The sequence below is a fragment of the Olea europaea genome, chromosome 1 (assembly GCF_002742605.1).
Source record: "Olea europaea var. sylvestris chromosome 1, O_europaea_v1, whole genome shotgun sequence".
In the NCBI taxonomy this organism is placed as follows: domain Eukaryota; kingdom Viridiplantae; phylum Streptophyta; class Magnoliopsida; order Lamiales; family Oleaceae; genus Olea; species Olea europaea.
The window spans coordinates 2,583,067-2,600,352 of NC_036237.1; the positions used below are offsets into that span (position 1 = coordinate 2,583,067).

The 17,286-nt window shown below is 34.2% G+C and overlaps 2 protein-coding genes across 2 annotated transcripts; one reads left to right on the forward strand and one right to left on the reverse strand.

The window, feature by feature from the left end:
- Window positions 1-3,796: 3,796 nt before the first annotated feature.
- LOC111369595 (G-type lectin S-receptor-like serine/threonine-protein kinase CES101) lies at window positions 3,797-7,150 on the reverse strand. The gene is made up of 7 exons (XM_022991213.1): window positions 5,947-7,150; window positions 5,483-5,581; window positions 5,194-5,387; window positions 4,916-5,126; window positions 4,599-4,836; window positions 4,368-4,518; window positions 3,797-4,253 (listed from the first exon to the last, which is right to left on the reverse strand). Exons 1-7 carry the CDS (start codon window positions 7,097-7,099, stop codon window positions 3,951-3,953), a joined length of 2,349 nt encoding a protein of 782 aa, XP_022846981.1. The 5' UTR covers window positions 7,100-7,150; the 3' UTR covers window positions 3,797-3,950.
- A 7,786-nt stretch (window positions 7,151-14,936) lies between these two features.
- On the forward strand, window positions 14,937-17,181 carry LOC111369684. Its single transcript, XM_022991319.1, has 6 exons — window positions 14,937-15,017; window positions 15,093-15,225; window positions 15,582-15,685; window positions 15,839-15,983; window positions 16,065-16,193; window positions 16,317-17,181. Exons 1-6 carry the CDS (start codon window positions 14,977-14,979, stop codon window positions 16,995-16,997), a joined length of 1,233 nt encoding a protein of 410 aa, XP_022847087.1. The 5' UTR covers window positions 14,937-14,976; the 3' UTR covers window positions 16,998-17,181.
- Window positions 17,182-17,286: the final 105 nt, after the last annotated feature.

A 17,286-nucleotide genomic window follows, 5' to 3' on the forward strand; every position in this document is an offset into this window, starting at 1 on the left:
CAATCATCCTTTGGTTTCATTAGCTCCACTTCCTCCCGTTAAGTCCCTTCTGGGACCTCCCCCTTCTAATGGTTCTCCAATCTTGGAAAATAAGGGTAGAATTTCTGAAACTCCAAGGTCTTCTTCTCACTTGTAGTGCGTCAACTGTAAGGAATTTGGTCACATTTCTTCCAAACGTCCTAGTCGAACCTTAGTCATGGAAGAACGAAAGAATGTAATAGATGAGCCGTTAGAAGATCTAGTTTATGAATCTAAACTTGAAGATTTTGATGACTTTGATGATAGTGAGGACACTTCCTTAGGTGGAATCCAGACTCTTCCCGAGACTTTAGATACTATATCCCTTATCTCCGACAGTTCTCGATCACGTGTTATATGTCATACCATTACCCAAGTTAAAGAGCTTGTTGATGTCATTAGTCACCCTTGGAGAATCCAATTGCCTGTGGTTAGCACTAAATCGAAATTCTCCACTACTGACCAACCTCAAATTGATGGTCAAAACAAAATTGCTAACCAAAATCTTGACAATTTATTACAGTCTCTAGTCTGGAAAAATCTTAGGAATTGGGACTTGATCCCACCAACCGTTCAAGTTGTATATAACAATCTTGTGAACTGGTCTTTAGGTCTAAATCCCTTTGAAGTCATCCATGGTTGTGAATTTAGGAAACATTTAGACCTTATTCCCATGCACCCACATGCTTATGTGTCTATGTCAATTGAGGTAGATGTATTACATTTTCATAGCTTGCATATTGAGATCAATAAACAATTTAAAGCAAGTAAAGCATTATATAAACCTCAAGCTGATTGGCATAAACAACATTTTAAATTTAATATTGGGGATTATGTTATATGGCAAGCCTGTAATGCTGGTCATTTTAAAATCTCAAAGCTTGTTGGTCCAAATGCATATGTCAATGACCTTTTATCACATTATGACCACCACCCTATTTTATTTGTTACGGACTTCGATACTTACGAAGGCTATTTTAGCCCCTCTGATGACCCGTTTCTACTTTCACATGAGAATTCTCACATCAAATCTTTTGCCATGTCTACTTCCATCCCACCTATCACAGCGCACAAAAATAAAATTGATGTTATTTTAGATGAACAAATGGTGTTGACCAATGATAGAGAGATTCAGTACTTTCTTGTTCATCGGATGGATCGACTTGATTCTGATGATACATGAATTTCCAAAGAGAGACTACAGCAACGCGAGCCAGATTCTTTGGAGCTTTATAAGAGTCAACAAAGTCCTCATTCGCCTAGGTTATCTTGGTCAGCTCATATTTTTGCGGATAATCTACAACTGGCGTTGTCATCATTTGTGGAGTTTCGATATTTGATTCGTCGGAAGATCATCCTCCATGGAATGTCTTGAAGCATTTTTTATATCAGATCGACTACAGCCTTCGGTGATTTGACAACTCGACAGAGTCGAGTTTTTCTCCCATCCTGGGAGAGTTGATGCAGACATCTCGGCCCATCTTGGCCTATTTATTTTTACTTCATGTTATTTAATTATATCTTTTTTCACTTTATTGGACTTGTCTAGCGGGTCTGATCCAAGTCCATGAATTTTAGGTTTTATTCTACTATTTATATGGTTTTCAATTGTAATTATAGGGAGACGATGATGGAATGAAATGTTATTGTGTTTGGCTTGTAGCCGTTTCCTCCCTTGCTTTCCCTTCCCTTCCCCTGGTTTTCTTCTCCGGTTCTCCCCCCTTTCTTGTTGCCTTCTTCTTCTTCTTCTTCTTAGAATTCTTCTTCTGGTCCCTTCTTTCATCCTGCATCAAAGAATAATGGAGATTCTTCGTTTAATCGACATGAATGGATACTTTTTCAACAAACTCAACAATTTTGAATATGAGCAGAACTTGTATAGGGAAAAACTAACGTCATAGCCACTGTATCAGCTGGCTTTGTTGACTGCGTTGACTTGGCTTGGAGTCTACCCTTGACAATTCATCCCAAGGTGTGTGGGCCACCTTGGCTTATAGGACGGTCGCACAACGTGGACGGCGCGACCGTTCAACTGAAATATTTCTCCATCCATTGATATTTTAGCTTCTTTTTTTTTTTTTTTATATATGTATATTGTGGAAAAAAATTGATCCAAAAAAATAAAAAAATAAAAAATCTAACGGCTAGAACATATTATAAAGCTCTTTTGGCCTTTGGTAATTTGTCTGCATGGAGAATGAGTCACTCCAGTTACTAGAAGTAGCACTATTATTTATATGGATGTAAATTAGTTCTGAATATATGCATTTTAGTACACTAGTCGAACTATATGAAAATCATATTATTTCATTCTTGGTAATGATTTGTGTGTCATATTACCAGTTACATGATTATAAAGTTTGAAATTATTAAATTATCATTATTTGCTTCTATATATATTATAGTTGCATTATGCTCCGACAAGCGCCTCATAACATTGCCTTATGCTACTTTGAAATTATAGTAGATATTGTTATAAAATTAAAAAATTATAAAACATGACACTCTTTTCGCTAATCTGATTGAAAAATAATTTACAAATTAACATAAACACATGTTTTAGAATAATTTAATAAAACTAAATCAAAAAAATAATATTATGTTATTAGATTTAGCTTGTTCATTTCTCCAAATAGGAAATTTATTATTATCTTTTAAATCTCGTCGAAAATTTTATAATATCGCCAGAATGTTTTTTAAAGAAAAAAATTCAACAATGAAGAATGAGTCCTTGTTTTGCTAGAGGCTTCAAGAAATTCTATTTCTACCATGCTATTTTTGGATGAAAAATTGCACAAACCATCCATCACCAAAATTCTGATTTATTCTCGATGAAATCACTATTAGAAAGATAAAAAAAATATTTTCTTTTTAAGTGAAAACAATTTATTTTGTTTATATATAGTATAGGAAAGAAAGAAATGCAAAATGGGATATTCGTGCTAATAGTAAAGAATTAATGTAATTTTTAAAATGAGGAGTATATATGTAATTGTCATAAACTTCAGAAGAGTTATTTGTAAATTACTCTTGAATTTATGTAACCTAAATTAATTCAGAGAAATTTCCTATTACTTTTTATCCAAGTATAGAAATTAGAAATAAAACACTTCTAATGATTTGGTCTCTAATCTCGTACGAGACCTCAAATTTGATAGGCAAAATATTTGTGGACTCTCGACGTAATTGAAGTTATAGCAAGTAGGTTTTCAATCTTTTTAACATTTTTGTTTTCTTGTCCTAATGCTCTAGAGACGGTTTCAGTTTGTTAAAAAATTGTATTACATGTGTTACAAAAAATACGGATATGATAAAATCGCAACTTATTAGTGTGAAATATCAAGTAAAGTTTCGACTTACCGAAATCAAGATGCATAGATAAAAAAAAATATGCAAAACATCAACTTGCTGACTACTAGAAAAATGTACATATTCGAAGAAGATGAAATGAAGTAAGGTATGTAATTGCAAACCTACTTAAGATGGAACAAGATCAAACGGACGATTATCTCCCAAGATACACAAAATTTTCCAAAATTATTGTAACACAATATTAATTTTACTGAGCGAATCAAAGTGTTGACAGTATTCTTCGTGAATAAATAGACATAAACTATAATTGCTTGGACAAAATTCAATTTATGAAGAGTCACACCTAAAACGGAACATCAAGACTCTTCGATATGCACCATTTGCATTTGAAATGTCACGACTAATCACTGGACTAATTAGAGACTTTTCAATTCACCCACATCAAAATTATTAAACCTTATCGAAAGAAACTATTAATTCCAACATGAAATATCTGTTAATGTATGAAAATCAACCAACATAGGAGGGATCACTGTGATCAAATGCAACCATTAAGTTCTGTTGTTCATATTCCATAACCCATAAAATGCATATAGAGACATGAGTAGCATCTTCAATTATTATCTAGCTTCCATCACTGACATTGTCAATCCGTTGGTGCAGTTCTTTTCCAATGAGATTTCTTTGTGTGTTTTTTGTGCACTGATCTCAATATAGAATGCTGGTTGTTTTGGCGTCGACAGGTGCAGAGAGTCATTTGTAAGCATAGAAACCACATCTGTCATGGAGGGCCTATCTGCAGCGTGATCTTGAACGCATAACAGACCCACATTGATGCATCTCACCATTTGATCCCTATGGCTTATATCAAGTGTTGAGTCCATTACCTCAAGAACTCTTCCTTCCTTCCAAAGCTCCCATGCCTGACAAAGACAAGTTATATGTGAAAAAACTGTATTTCCACTAATCTTATTGTATTTTCTTTAAAGAAAAGAAAAAAAAAAAGAAAAAAGATAAGGATCTATAATAGGACTCACAAATCCAATAAGGTTGAGAGAGTGTTCTGAGTCATAGGAGTAATAATTTTTCTTGCCACTCACAATTTCAAGCACTAGAACTCCAAAACTGAATACATCGGTCTTCAATGAAACAATGCCTTTTCCAGCATATTCAGGAGACATGTAGCCGCTGAAATGGTGATCAAATCTTTTTCAGATACTTGAATATTATTTACAGTTGCTAGGTTATTGATCACTATCAGTACTTACTATGTTCCGACAATTCTATTTGTATTAGCTTCAGATTGTGTCGCCCCAAATATTCTGGCCATGCCAAAATCTGATATTTTTGGATTCATGTTTTGATCAAGCAAGATGTTGCTTGCTTTCAAATCACGATGAATCACCTTCAACCTTGAATACTCATGGAGGTAGACAAGTCCTTGAGCAACTCCTTTTATAACGCTCAAGCGGTTGGTCCAATTTAGTAATCCTCTTCTACTATGATCTGTTGGCAAAATGTAGAAGCTGTCAATAAATGCATCATTTTGCAAAAAGATTGTAAATAAACCAAGTGGAAAAATTACCGAAGAGGAAATAATCTAAGCTTTTGTTAGGCATGTACTCGTATATTAAAATCTTTTCTTGCCCTTCAATGCTGCATCCTAAAAGCTTAACAAGATTAGTGTGTTGGACTTTGGCTATCAATAGAATCTCATTTTTAAATTCTGTCAGTCCTTGTCCTGAATTTCTTGAAAGTCTTTTTATAGCAATCTCTTGTCCACCTGGTAATTTTCCCTGAAAAATTCTCTTATCATTAATTTTCAAAATTAGGCTACCTTAAGAGTATATTGACAAAACTTACCTTATAAACAGGTCCAAAGCCTCCCTCTCCAAGCTTATTTTCAATGGAGAAATTGTTCGTGGCCATGGCAATGCTCTTGAAGCTGAGAAAGTGAACTTGCCTCATCGTCTTGTCTATTTTGTCACTGGTTTTGTTGTATTTGTCTGAAAGTGTAATAGCATCTTCAAACTCTTGAAGCGTCCTTTGTTTTTCAGCTGTGAAGTTTACAAGAATGAAAATCAAGATTTGGAATGATAAGTTTTGTAAACATGAATAGAACCCGGTTTTTAACTTTGGGCTACGTGCTTACATTTTGGTCTGAAGTTTCTTAAATAGCATAAGATGATGAATGCCAGTAATATTGTCCCGCTCAGAGCAATTATAAGCCATGCCCACCACTTGTGTGTATCTGCATCCAGGAAGAATGTTAATATTTTATTGCTGGATGGGTGGGTCTTGCAGTCAAGTTCCATTTTTTGCCTTTGCACTCGATGGTCAATCTATGTCCCGGCTTTGGGAAACCTTCGGACATTGCATTCTCCTCTAGTTATCATGTTTGAACGATGCTTCTATATTTTGTTTGAATATGTAAATTATTCTTATTAATTTTACTCGTGGGAACCAACACGTCCCTCACCCTCTCCCCTCCAAAAAGAAAGAAAGAACATGAACTGAGAAATAAAGCATAAAGCATGCCCGGATAAATGCGTTTTAATTTGTACTGCGGATTAGTCCTATGAGAGTGAAAAAAAGGAGCTATTACCAAACCCTCACTTTTTTTTAGAAAGTTAATTTCCCGGCTCGTTGTTGTGACATATGGGTAGAATCTCTTTACTTCACTCCAAATTTCACAGCCAGTTCCATTTTCGGTGATTGAGGCATAAGCAATACACGAGCAATTCCGAACGCAGTTGTCCCAACAGTCGAACATGCTCATGTTGTGGTATCCATCAGGTTTGTAACCATCATCCAGATAACCTCTCCTGGTCTCAAAGAAATAATTATCATCCTTCCTACACTCTGGCAATGTCTTACCCGTACAAACATCGTTACCACATAAAATGTTTTGTAATTCTGTAATTGGTCCTTCTTCATCAGCAACATAGCCATCCCAATCCATTACAAGTTTTGCCCAAGTGTCAGTCTTATTTGCTGAATAAATCAAGTACTTCTCATTCTCATTTGAAATGTAGCTAAAGCCCGCACATAATTCAGAACTATCAGAATTAACGAAATGTCCATTAATCCAAGGTCCACTAGTCCTGTAGACATTTCCCTGCCACCACAATACCAATCGGCTTGTGCCATTTGGGTCTCCGCCAATCGTAAATGATCCTGAGGCTGGTACCTCGTCACTTATCCAAGAAGTGAGCGACCATCGATTCCCTGTCCTGAAATCAATTCCCAGTTTCATTCCAGGTAGAAGTGTGTCTGTAGGATAATCAAAGCTTTGCCATAATGTTCCATTTACAGAACCATCTGGATTCAGCCCGCTCAGTACAAAATTGCCATTATCTAGAAGTGTAGCGCTTACATTTCTGGCTGCAGCCGGGGCTGAATTGAAAACACTGGGAACATTACCTCCACTGTATGTAATCTTCAAGTTGCCATGGGTGTCAATCATTATGCTCCCCGATGCGTCCGCAATTGGATTATCACGGTTAGCCACCCAAACTGCCTTAAGATAAAATTCTCTTCGATAGTCCGGGAAGTTAGATGGTGTGTTGTGAAAAATTCCTAAATACCAGCTCTTTGAGGTTCCTGGGCTGAAGAACTGCAATCTAAATACCTTTTCTGCTGAATACAGGGACTCCCAGACCCTGAGCGGCTGTTGTCCTTGTAAAATTGTGTCCCTGCTGGCTGCTGGGTTCACAAACAAGCAGTGTGACAAAGTAAGAATAATGGAGATCCTTAGTTTTATCGACATGAACGGGTACTCTTTTCAGCAAACTCAAGAGAGTTTTGAATATGAGCAGAATTTGTGGATGGAAAAACTAACATTATAGCATTGTATCAGCTGGCCGGCTTTGTTTACTGCCTTGCATGCTGACAAAGTGACTTGACTTGGAGTCTACCATTGAAAACTCAGTCATTAATATTTCAGTTTTTTAATAGGATTTTTGTCTGGAAATGAATGGATCCAAAAAATAATCTGACTGCTAGATGCCTGCAGCTGCATGGAGAATGTGTCCCTCCAGTTAGTAGAACTAGCAGCATTGTTTATTATGGATGTAAGAAATTTTGAATATATGCATTTTAATTATGATTTCATTCTTGATTATGATTTGTGTTATACTACTAGTTACTTGATTATAAAGTTCGAAATTATTATCGTTATTTGCTTCTATATTGGTGTTGATCTCAAAATTTGGTATGACTAAGTTGTCAACGTCTTCAACCACCTTCCTATTTACTTATATGTTGTCTTCACAATAACACCATGTTAGAGGCAAATGCCATTGTCCCAAAAATGGTCCGACAAGTGTGCGTACTCTAACGATCATGTCACTTTTCGGAGTTATCTATAATATACTAAATATCACATGAGGGGAGAATCATTTTTAAGACGATTCTATCCCTATTACTTACGTGCCCTATGACGATTCAATTATTTATTTACATTCATGTATAATAATAATTAACATTTATTTATAATGTGGACGTGTCGAGGTAGTTTGAGAAGGAGGCCAATGATGAATTGTATAAATTCATATATTTTTTGTATGCATGTATCCTAACTACAAAGATCAGTTTACTCGGTCATCAGACATTAATTAGTATACATGCGCAAAATGCTTAATTTACATGCAAAGATTCATTGCATCACTATCAATGCTTTGACAGATTTAGGGGAAAAATTGCACGTAACCAGTGGGGGCTTATGAGAGATTAAGTCATGATCTAACACAGTCTCAACAATTTATGACCAGAATAATTTGAGGGGATGAAATGTGCAAAATGCTTATTATACATGCAAAGAATCATTGTATGAAAATCAATGCAAATTCTATACTAATTAATCCAGTGAATTTATAAAGCATGCATGCACATATAAAATGAAAGTGAGACAGACATAAATGAACTTAATCTGTCAACTATTTAAATTATTTTCACAAATTGGTTGTTGTTACATTTCAATCAAATCATCAAATATTTTGCTCTCCCCCATCATGGAATCAAAGGCTATAAGAGATTTATTAGCATATGAAAATGAATGGTCCATTAAAGTGACGGTAGTTCGAAAGGTTTAGTCGAATCTTATTCCAACAATATTGGAAAATTTGATCTTTTGAAGATCATCCTAATTGACAAGGAGGTAATATATCTACTACTATGACCCTTATAATTAATAATTCTGAATTGATATGCGCCGAATATTTATGCTATGCTAGATTATTTTAATTTAGTTTTCATGATAGTGGAGTAATGATTATGTTGTATATTCATGTTTGAGTTTATTCAATCATGTATATTAGAAGAAACATAGTGATTTCTCTACAGGGATATAAAATTCAAGCCATGTTATTCAATGATGCAATTCAAAAATTCGATGCTATAATTGAAAAGGGAAAATCTTACATTATACAAAATGGAAGCGTAAGACATGTCATTGGGAAGTATCAAAATATAAATGACGAAATCGAATTGTCTTTCACAACTACAACGGAAGTAGAAGAGATCGAAGAATGCATATGCTATAAGATATCAAACTCTTTTTTTCAATTCAATGAAGTGCCAAATTTTGCTAGCGGAGATATCATAATTGGTAATTATATTTTTTAGTCAAATGCATAGTTTACAATCATGTTCAGAGAGTCTTACTCAGTATTACTTTTGAAATTCAAAAAACTCTACCCACATTTTATATCAAGTCCTATTTTGTTAAGCTATTTATTGAAGATGGGGGGAAAAAGCACTCCACATGACATTCGTGAAAGCATTGGTGTAGAAATTTATGATATCTAAGGTTGTCCATTGGCTAATGAATTCTTTTTGTAAAAAACTTTTCTCTTTGTTTTCAGATATTATAGGATTGGTAGTAAAAGTAAAACTTGCGTTCATCATCAATGTTAAGAGGCCAAGTGAAAGAACAACGAAGAAACAGGAAGCGACTCTCCTAGACATTCGGTAAATATCATCCATAAATTCAAACAACTATTTTTAATCAAATAAAAAAAAGATAAACTTTATGATATTATTTACTCAACAGATTTGTTCTTAGTACAGGTGTAATACAATGAAATTATATTTGTGGGGAGATTTGGCTGACAATGAAGGAAAGTTTATGGAAGATACTGTTCATGAAATGCCAGTTATTGTAGCTTTGAATGTGAAAGCAAGTTACTATAAAGGTGAAACTCTATAATTATTATTTTATTATCATATTAAAAAGAATTGTATGCTAAAATCAACAACGTATGCCATGTTCTCACTAACGTCTATCGAACAGATGAACTGAGTATCTCCACTTCAAATATTAGTATCATTGAGATCAATCCCCAACTTGAAGAAACTACTGCTATTAAAAATAGATGAGCATGGTTTATTTAGTCATAATTGTAAACAGATTTTCATATAGCTGAAAGATTATTTATTTTGTCTTTTTTGTTTTTTTGCACTAAAAAACTACTGTGGTGGAGGATTCTACAAACTACTGGGGACCTACAAAGAGGATGATGGATGCTAGTATCGTACAATTAGATGATATTATTACAAATAGTGTGACTAAATTGTAATGTGCTTTCATAGGCAAGATTGTAAAGGTTCAAAACAAGAACAATCCATGGTATGAAACATGTAATGGGTGACGTGCAAGAGTTTACCCAGAATAGCTATCTACATATCCCATGATGATGATAGTAGGACAATAAATGAAATAAGAAAATTCGAAGATGCACGTTGGGTATCTGCACAAGAAGCTTTATGGAGAATTTATGAATTTCAATTGAATGAAATATCACCCGCTGTCATCAACTTACAACTTCACCTCCCTAATCAACAAACGGTATCTTATTGGGAAAACCAAGATCTGAATAGAGTTATTCAATTCGATCACGTCTCAAGGACGATGTTGACTGAATATTTCAAAATGTGTAACAACAACGAGGATGCAACGAGGTTCTTATATCGAGAATTTCTAGAACACTACGTATGGAATAGGCAAGCCCTTGTATGGACAAAAAGGAAAAAAGGAGAAGTGATATGTTGAGAAACTCTAGTTGATAGTAATTATTTGTGTCATCAATTGCTATATCATAACTGAGGAACTCTTTAGTTTCACCCGAAAAAAGATCAATCATTTTTTTCATTTGTGAGATCAACGTTTTCATTTGTAGTGGATAGAATTGCTCCTTGTGTTATATATTCTGATGATTCAACATTATTTTGTAGGTCTGAGAAGACAGGGTTGATTAAATTAAGCTCTGGAGAGTTGTTGTTGGACGAGGAAGGTACTGTCTTTTGGAAGTGAGATGAAGTCTTCTCTTGCAGTTCGTTCTGTTCCATTGCCGATTTTGATTAAGTATTTCGCGAATTGATGATCATTTTGTGCTCTCATATTCTATGTCAAATGTAGTTTATGCATTTTCCCCAAAGATATGATTGTACTAAACTTTCATTAACTATTTGTTATCTTGTTGCTCGGGGGACAACTGGAAGAACCTGGCGAAAATCTCCCCCAAATACCATTACTTTACTCCCAAACGGTTCAAAGTTGTTCATGATGTCTTGAAAAGTTCTATCGACTGCCTCAATGGTTGCTCTCTTTGCCATTGGAGCTTCATCCCATATAATGAGTGCTGCTTGTCGTATAAGTTCGGCTCGACTACTTTGCTTTGATATATGACATATCGATGATTCATTTGTTTGCAACAAAATGTTGAATCTGGAATGAGTTGTTCGCCCTCTTGGGAGTATTGAAGCAGCTACACCAGAAGTTGCAGTTGCAAGTGCTATCATACCCCGCGATCTTATTTCAGCAAGTAATGCGCGATATAGAAATGTTTTACCAGTTCCACCCGGTCCATGAACAAAGAAAACCCCACCTTTTTTATTGTGTTACTCTATCAAGTATGAGATCATATGCTTGTCTTTGATCATGATTTAGATAATGTGATGCTTGTGTATCTTCAATTGGTGTTTCAATTAATATTTCATCTAATATGTCCTTTGTACTGAGAGAATGCGTATTTGTGGAGACATTTGTTAGTTGAGGCAAGTCATAGGCATCGATGCTTTTTCCCAAGGACTGAAGGAATGATTGAATATCATGAAGTGTATACTGAAGCTATAATTGTGATGAATCTTGATCTTGTTTTCTGAAATCTTCAGACATATGTTCGAAGAAAAAATCCCATAAATTTCTAACATTACTAGGTTCACAATAAATCAACAGTGTAGCAAAGAGTCTTCTAAATGCTCGAGGCATGTGAAAAGCGACTGCATCATCTAAGCATTCAATGATACTTCGATCGAACTCAAGAAGCCCTCTTTTTTGGGCCGCTTCTTTAAAAGTGCAAAATTGACTCCCATTAACATTCATGAGATCCTTAAAAGACTTTGGTCCCCTTACATGATTTAGTAATAAACGAAGATAATATCTTTCCCCCTCAGTTGTTGAAAATAAATTGTCCAATAATGCTCTTGAGAAATCTAGATCCTTCAAATGGGCTCTGCAATGGGAGTAGGATGGTTTGTCGTCAATTTAGTACACATGTTATACATGCAGAGATAACTACTGGAAAGTACTCTGACAAACACGTATTCATTCCGCGTATACCATTAAGTCCTGCAAATGATGAAGGATATCTATTCAAATTCATATGGAAACAGTTTCCTGTATGTCTATGTTTTGCAAGGACAATCAACAAGGCCCAAGGACAGACAGTACCTCACGTAGGAGTGACAGTTATACGTTGCACTTTCAAGAGAAATTTCTATGACAACTATAAAGGTTTTAATTAAGTCGGATACCCCTAATCATACAAAAAATATAGTGTACAAAGAAATTCTCATTGAATAAAAAGTTCATTTCACATCAACAATTCTTCTCAACTATCTTCCAAAGTAAGGCATCTTCAACTATTACTTTTACGACACTTATAAAGCAATTCAAAACAATGTGCAACGCACGTTTACTTTTGACTAATAAAAAATAAAATAACTAAGTGCAAAGAAAATAAGTGAAAATGCACTTGGGCTAGGGGTCAATGTGCTTAGCTAATGCAGATGACTTACATATATAGAAAGACGGTAAATGATGGATACTAGATGTTGTGCGTATTGACCCATGCAGTGTTGTAACTAATTAATTCGTTAAGTATTCTATCTAGGGAATACGTTCGCAAGAATGAAAGGAATTGACGAGTCTGATTTTGATAAACCATGAGTTGATGTCGTCATAACTGTCTTTTATAGAACCATACTTGGGAAGAACTATTTCACATCGAGCGCGTAAACCATGTCAAACCAAGACGTATCAACATCCAACCAGAATGGATTCACAATATTATCCTAGCTCATTATAAAATCCAAAGACCTTTAAAGCAATTAAGATGCAATACATTTTATAGAAAAAATTGTGATGTCAATATAACTCTTCAATATCTTAAATTTGACGACTTAAAATTACAGAAATACAACCCCTTGTCAAAAATTACATAAACCTATCATAAAAAAAGTAATATATAAACTTCCCTTTTGATCTTTTACTGTTGCATTTTGCTCCGATGAAAACCATAGAGCATCTTTTTATATTACTTTGAAATTGTTATATCGTTATATTTAAACTATTTTTTTTTCCTTTCTTATTATTTTTTAAGACGTGCTTTTTCATATTTTTTATTTAGATGATATCAATTTTGCTAAAGTATCCCGTTATTAATATTGTTCTAAATTCAAAATTTTAAAAAAATAATATTATATTGCTTGATTTAGTTTATTCATTTCTCCAAATAGGAAATCTATTATTATTTTTAAATCTTGTGGAAAATTATATATAATCACCGGAAGTTTAAAAAAATAAATCTGTAAAGAAGAATTAGCTCTCGTTTAGCTAAAGGCTTCAAGATATTCTATCTTCACTATGCTATTTTTGAATGATCAAACCATTTTCCACTAAAATTCTAATTTATTTTTGAAGAAATCGCTCTTTAAAAGATTAAACAATACACTTTTTAAAACGAAAATTATTTTTTTATTTATTATTATTATTATTATTATTATTATTATTATTATTATTATTATTATTATTATTATTTGCTAAGAGTGAAGATTTAGCCCATATTTGGTATGGATTAAAATTCAGGTTTTAATTTAAGTTAAAGTCAATAATTAATTTTAATCATATATTTCATGAGTTCCACAATTTTTCAATCACATATTTCATTAACTTTTATTAAAATCTACTAAGAATTTGATTTTAATCTCTACCAAATAAGGGCTTAATATAATTTTTTAAACAAGAAGTATATTTGTAATTGTCATAAACGAGATGTAAATTACATGAAATCTAAATATATTCAGTGAAATTCCTGTTACATACATTTTATCAAAACATGGAAATTAGGAATAGATCATAGTGATTTTGTCTACGATTTTGCTAGTGGTACATCGGAGTGTATTTAATGGTGTACACCCTACTCATCGGAGTGTACTTAATGGTATACACCCTACTCACATGGACGAGGGACCCGCTCAAATAAAATATCATTTCTTTCACATGGGTCCCAAACCCATGTGAGTGGGGTGTACACCATTCGGTACACCCCATTATGTACCATTAGACAAATTCTTGATATTATAGCAAGTAGGTCTTCAATCTATTTAACATTTTAGTTTTCAACTTTATTTTGTAAATTCTATATGGATGGTTTTCGTTCATTATGAAATGTGACTCTCGTGTCTTTTAAAAGACAAAAAAAAAAAAAAACAAAAACAAGTGGAAAATAGCTAATAATAATAATAACAAATAAATAAATAAAATTACATCTCCACCCATATTCCTCGGAGCACTCCCCACCATTGCTCGCTAGCCCGTAGTCTTCCCACCTAATTCTCCTGAATAGTTGATCCCTCCCTCGACTTTCCTTCAAGCCTTCTAGTCTTTTTCTCCACTCCTTGTTTTCCTCTGATATATACTATATACTATCCTTAATTCCCTTCACTCGTGTACGATGACACTGAAAAAAGAAACAATTTATTTTCTTCTAATTAGTTATCTTCTAATTTCCATTTAACTAAAACATAAATATAGTCGTCTTTTCAACTTAAACTTAACATTTAAAAGTTAAAGATACATGGAAATCTTCAGTTACAAACCAACTTGCCACAAACTTAAGAAGTTAAGACCGATAAAAATAGAGGTCGAAGACCCATTTGCTCACATTTAATATGTTGGGGACCTCCACTGAAATTTTCATATGTGCTATACTTCATGGTTCCCTTCATATTCCTCCTTAATCACTGCATAATTGCAAAAGATTCACCAATTTAAACCTTTTCAGCTTCTCTTAATGGCGATTTAAATTCCATTTATTGTAATTTAATTAAAAATCCAATAATTAGCTTATTTTCTTTTCAATTTTCTTGATTTCTGTTTTTCTTTCTCCAAGGGGCATTTAGTTTTACAGCTTCTTTTCTTTTCTTTGTAACTCTTCAATGTAATTTATTCTTAGCGTATCATCCTGTCACAGTAAAAGAACAATCTTTATCCTAGTATATTTTAAGAAATTACAGGCTCTGGTTAAGGAAACAGAAACAAAAATGTTTGACTGTCTATTCAAAACCAAGGAAACAGAAACAAAAATGTTTGACTGTCTGTTCAAAACCAAGTTTTACTCCAAATGGTAAGAAAAAAAGTTACAATTCTTTGTGTATGCTCTTGATCGATTAAAGTTTTTGTTGGTTTTTTGTTGAAATAGCAAGTCATCGATTAAACTGACAGAGACTCGAATCGAAATGATAAGAAAGAAGAGAAATGCAATTGAGAAGTATATGAGGAATGATATTGCTGATCTTCTTAGAAATGGATTTGATATGATTGCCTATCAAATGGTGAGGGTTTTTTATCTTAATTTTATCCAACTTCTTTTTCTTGATGTCATTAACAATTTTCAAACAAGTTCTAAACGGTAATATTAACGTGACAGTTGATGACTTGAGCCCACATAGGTCCATTGAAATGCATGGATACAAAATAGATTGTGTATTTATAAACATGAGCGAAACATATGCTAAGAACTTTTTGCTTAAGAACCACAACGGCTGGGCCTAGAGACCAGGTCGCGCATGTCCGGCCTGGCTACACTTTCTTGGTCTATTGTTTACCAAAGGAATTAAGATTTATGGCATGTGCTTTCTTTACTCCATCAATATGTGACTTGCACTTCATTTTTTTGGTCGTGGAACAGGCTGAAAAACTTCCGGTTGAGCTCGACATATCCACATGTTACGACTTAGTAGAGCAATTTTGTGTGCATATCTCAAGCCATCTTATTGTCATGGATAAACAGAGGTATATAAACCGTCTCACTTCATGTTTGGTAGCATGGATTAGGTAGCACCAGAAATTATAACGGATTCATTTCATGCATTAGATGTATATGAACTACTAAGTGTAGTTTATTGACTAATTCATTGTTACATGTATATTTCTTATCATTCACAGGGAATGTCCTGAAGAGTGCAGGGAAGCTGTATCATCTCTGATGTTTGCAGCAGCAAGATTCGGTGATCTGCCGGAATTACGTGAGCTAAGAACGATATTTTCTGAAAGATTCGGGAAATCCCTCGAGTATTATGTCAATAAAGAGGTAGTAATTCATTATGGCTTCGGTGAAATGATGAAAAAGTTTTCGTCAGTAAGTCAATTTTTTTCAGTTTCTTGTACTTAGTTTGTAGAGAAGTTGAAGAGAGACCGTCCATCAAAGGACATGAAGCTTCAGTTAATGCAAGATATAGCAACAGAATCTGGTTTGGATTGGAATTCAAAAGCTTTGGAAAATGAACTGTATAATGCACAAGTAAGGCCTGAATGTCCCTTCGGATGATCGATCAGGTCAAGCTTCTGTTGCAATATCTTCAAATTGTCCAGTACCTTTCGAGCCTGAAGTTTCTTTTTTGCAAATTGCCCGATTCTTTTGCAGGTGTATGGGAAGAAAAATGATGAAGAGGAGAATGTTTGTCCTGAAAGAAATGATAGAAATCCAGACGACATTCCTTCTACAACTGACAATAAAGAGGAGACTACAAGAAGAAATGAGAAGCAAAACGAGGCAGAAACTTTAACAAGTGATTCTGGCGAAGAATCTGAGGATGACGAACCTTTTAGCTACAAGAATCGACCTCCTCCTTATACCAAATCAGAAGTCGAGAAAAATTCAGGGGATTCTGAAGGTAATGTGAAAGCAAAGATGCATTTAAAAGAAACAGATCAAGAAAAACCAAATATGGCCCAGAGGATTTTAAAATTCTTGGACAAGGGATACTGGAATCAGAGTGACGACGAAGAAAGGAGGCTGGACAGGCTTTTATCACATTACGCTGAAAAGAAGGCACCTCGTGAAACAGAGGAATCGGACACAGTTCATAAGATATCCCCAGAACGCGATAGTATTGGCACCAGCAAAACCACGAGAAAAGATGGTTCTTCGAGGAGAACAGCGTCTCTTCCCGTTGAATTAACAAGTCCACCCAAAACTCCTAAAGGACATGCTCGAGCCTCATCCTTCCAGCCCGAAATACTGAATTCAAGCGGACATGTGCATCCTAAGCTACCAGACTACGATGACTTTATAGCTCGACTTGCCGCTCTTAGAGGAAAATGAATAGGCTGATACAGTTAGAAGTAGAAACATAGAATTATTTTTAGAAGTGTTTACATTACTTATAACTATATCATCTCACAAAAACATATTCATTACTATTATTGCTGTCAAAGATTATTACACTAAAATGTAAACTCTTCATGATCTTATACTAACTCAATGGAAAAAAAAGTTACCCTCGGCTATAAAGGCAAAGAAGACTTGTTATTGTCATTTTGCACAAGTGTTTTACTTTTATCTTTTTCTGGTAGTTTTCTCTATTTGATCAACATTCTTTCCTCATCAAAAT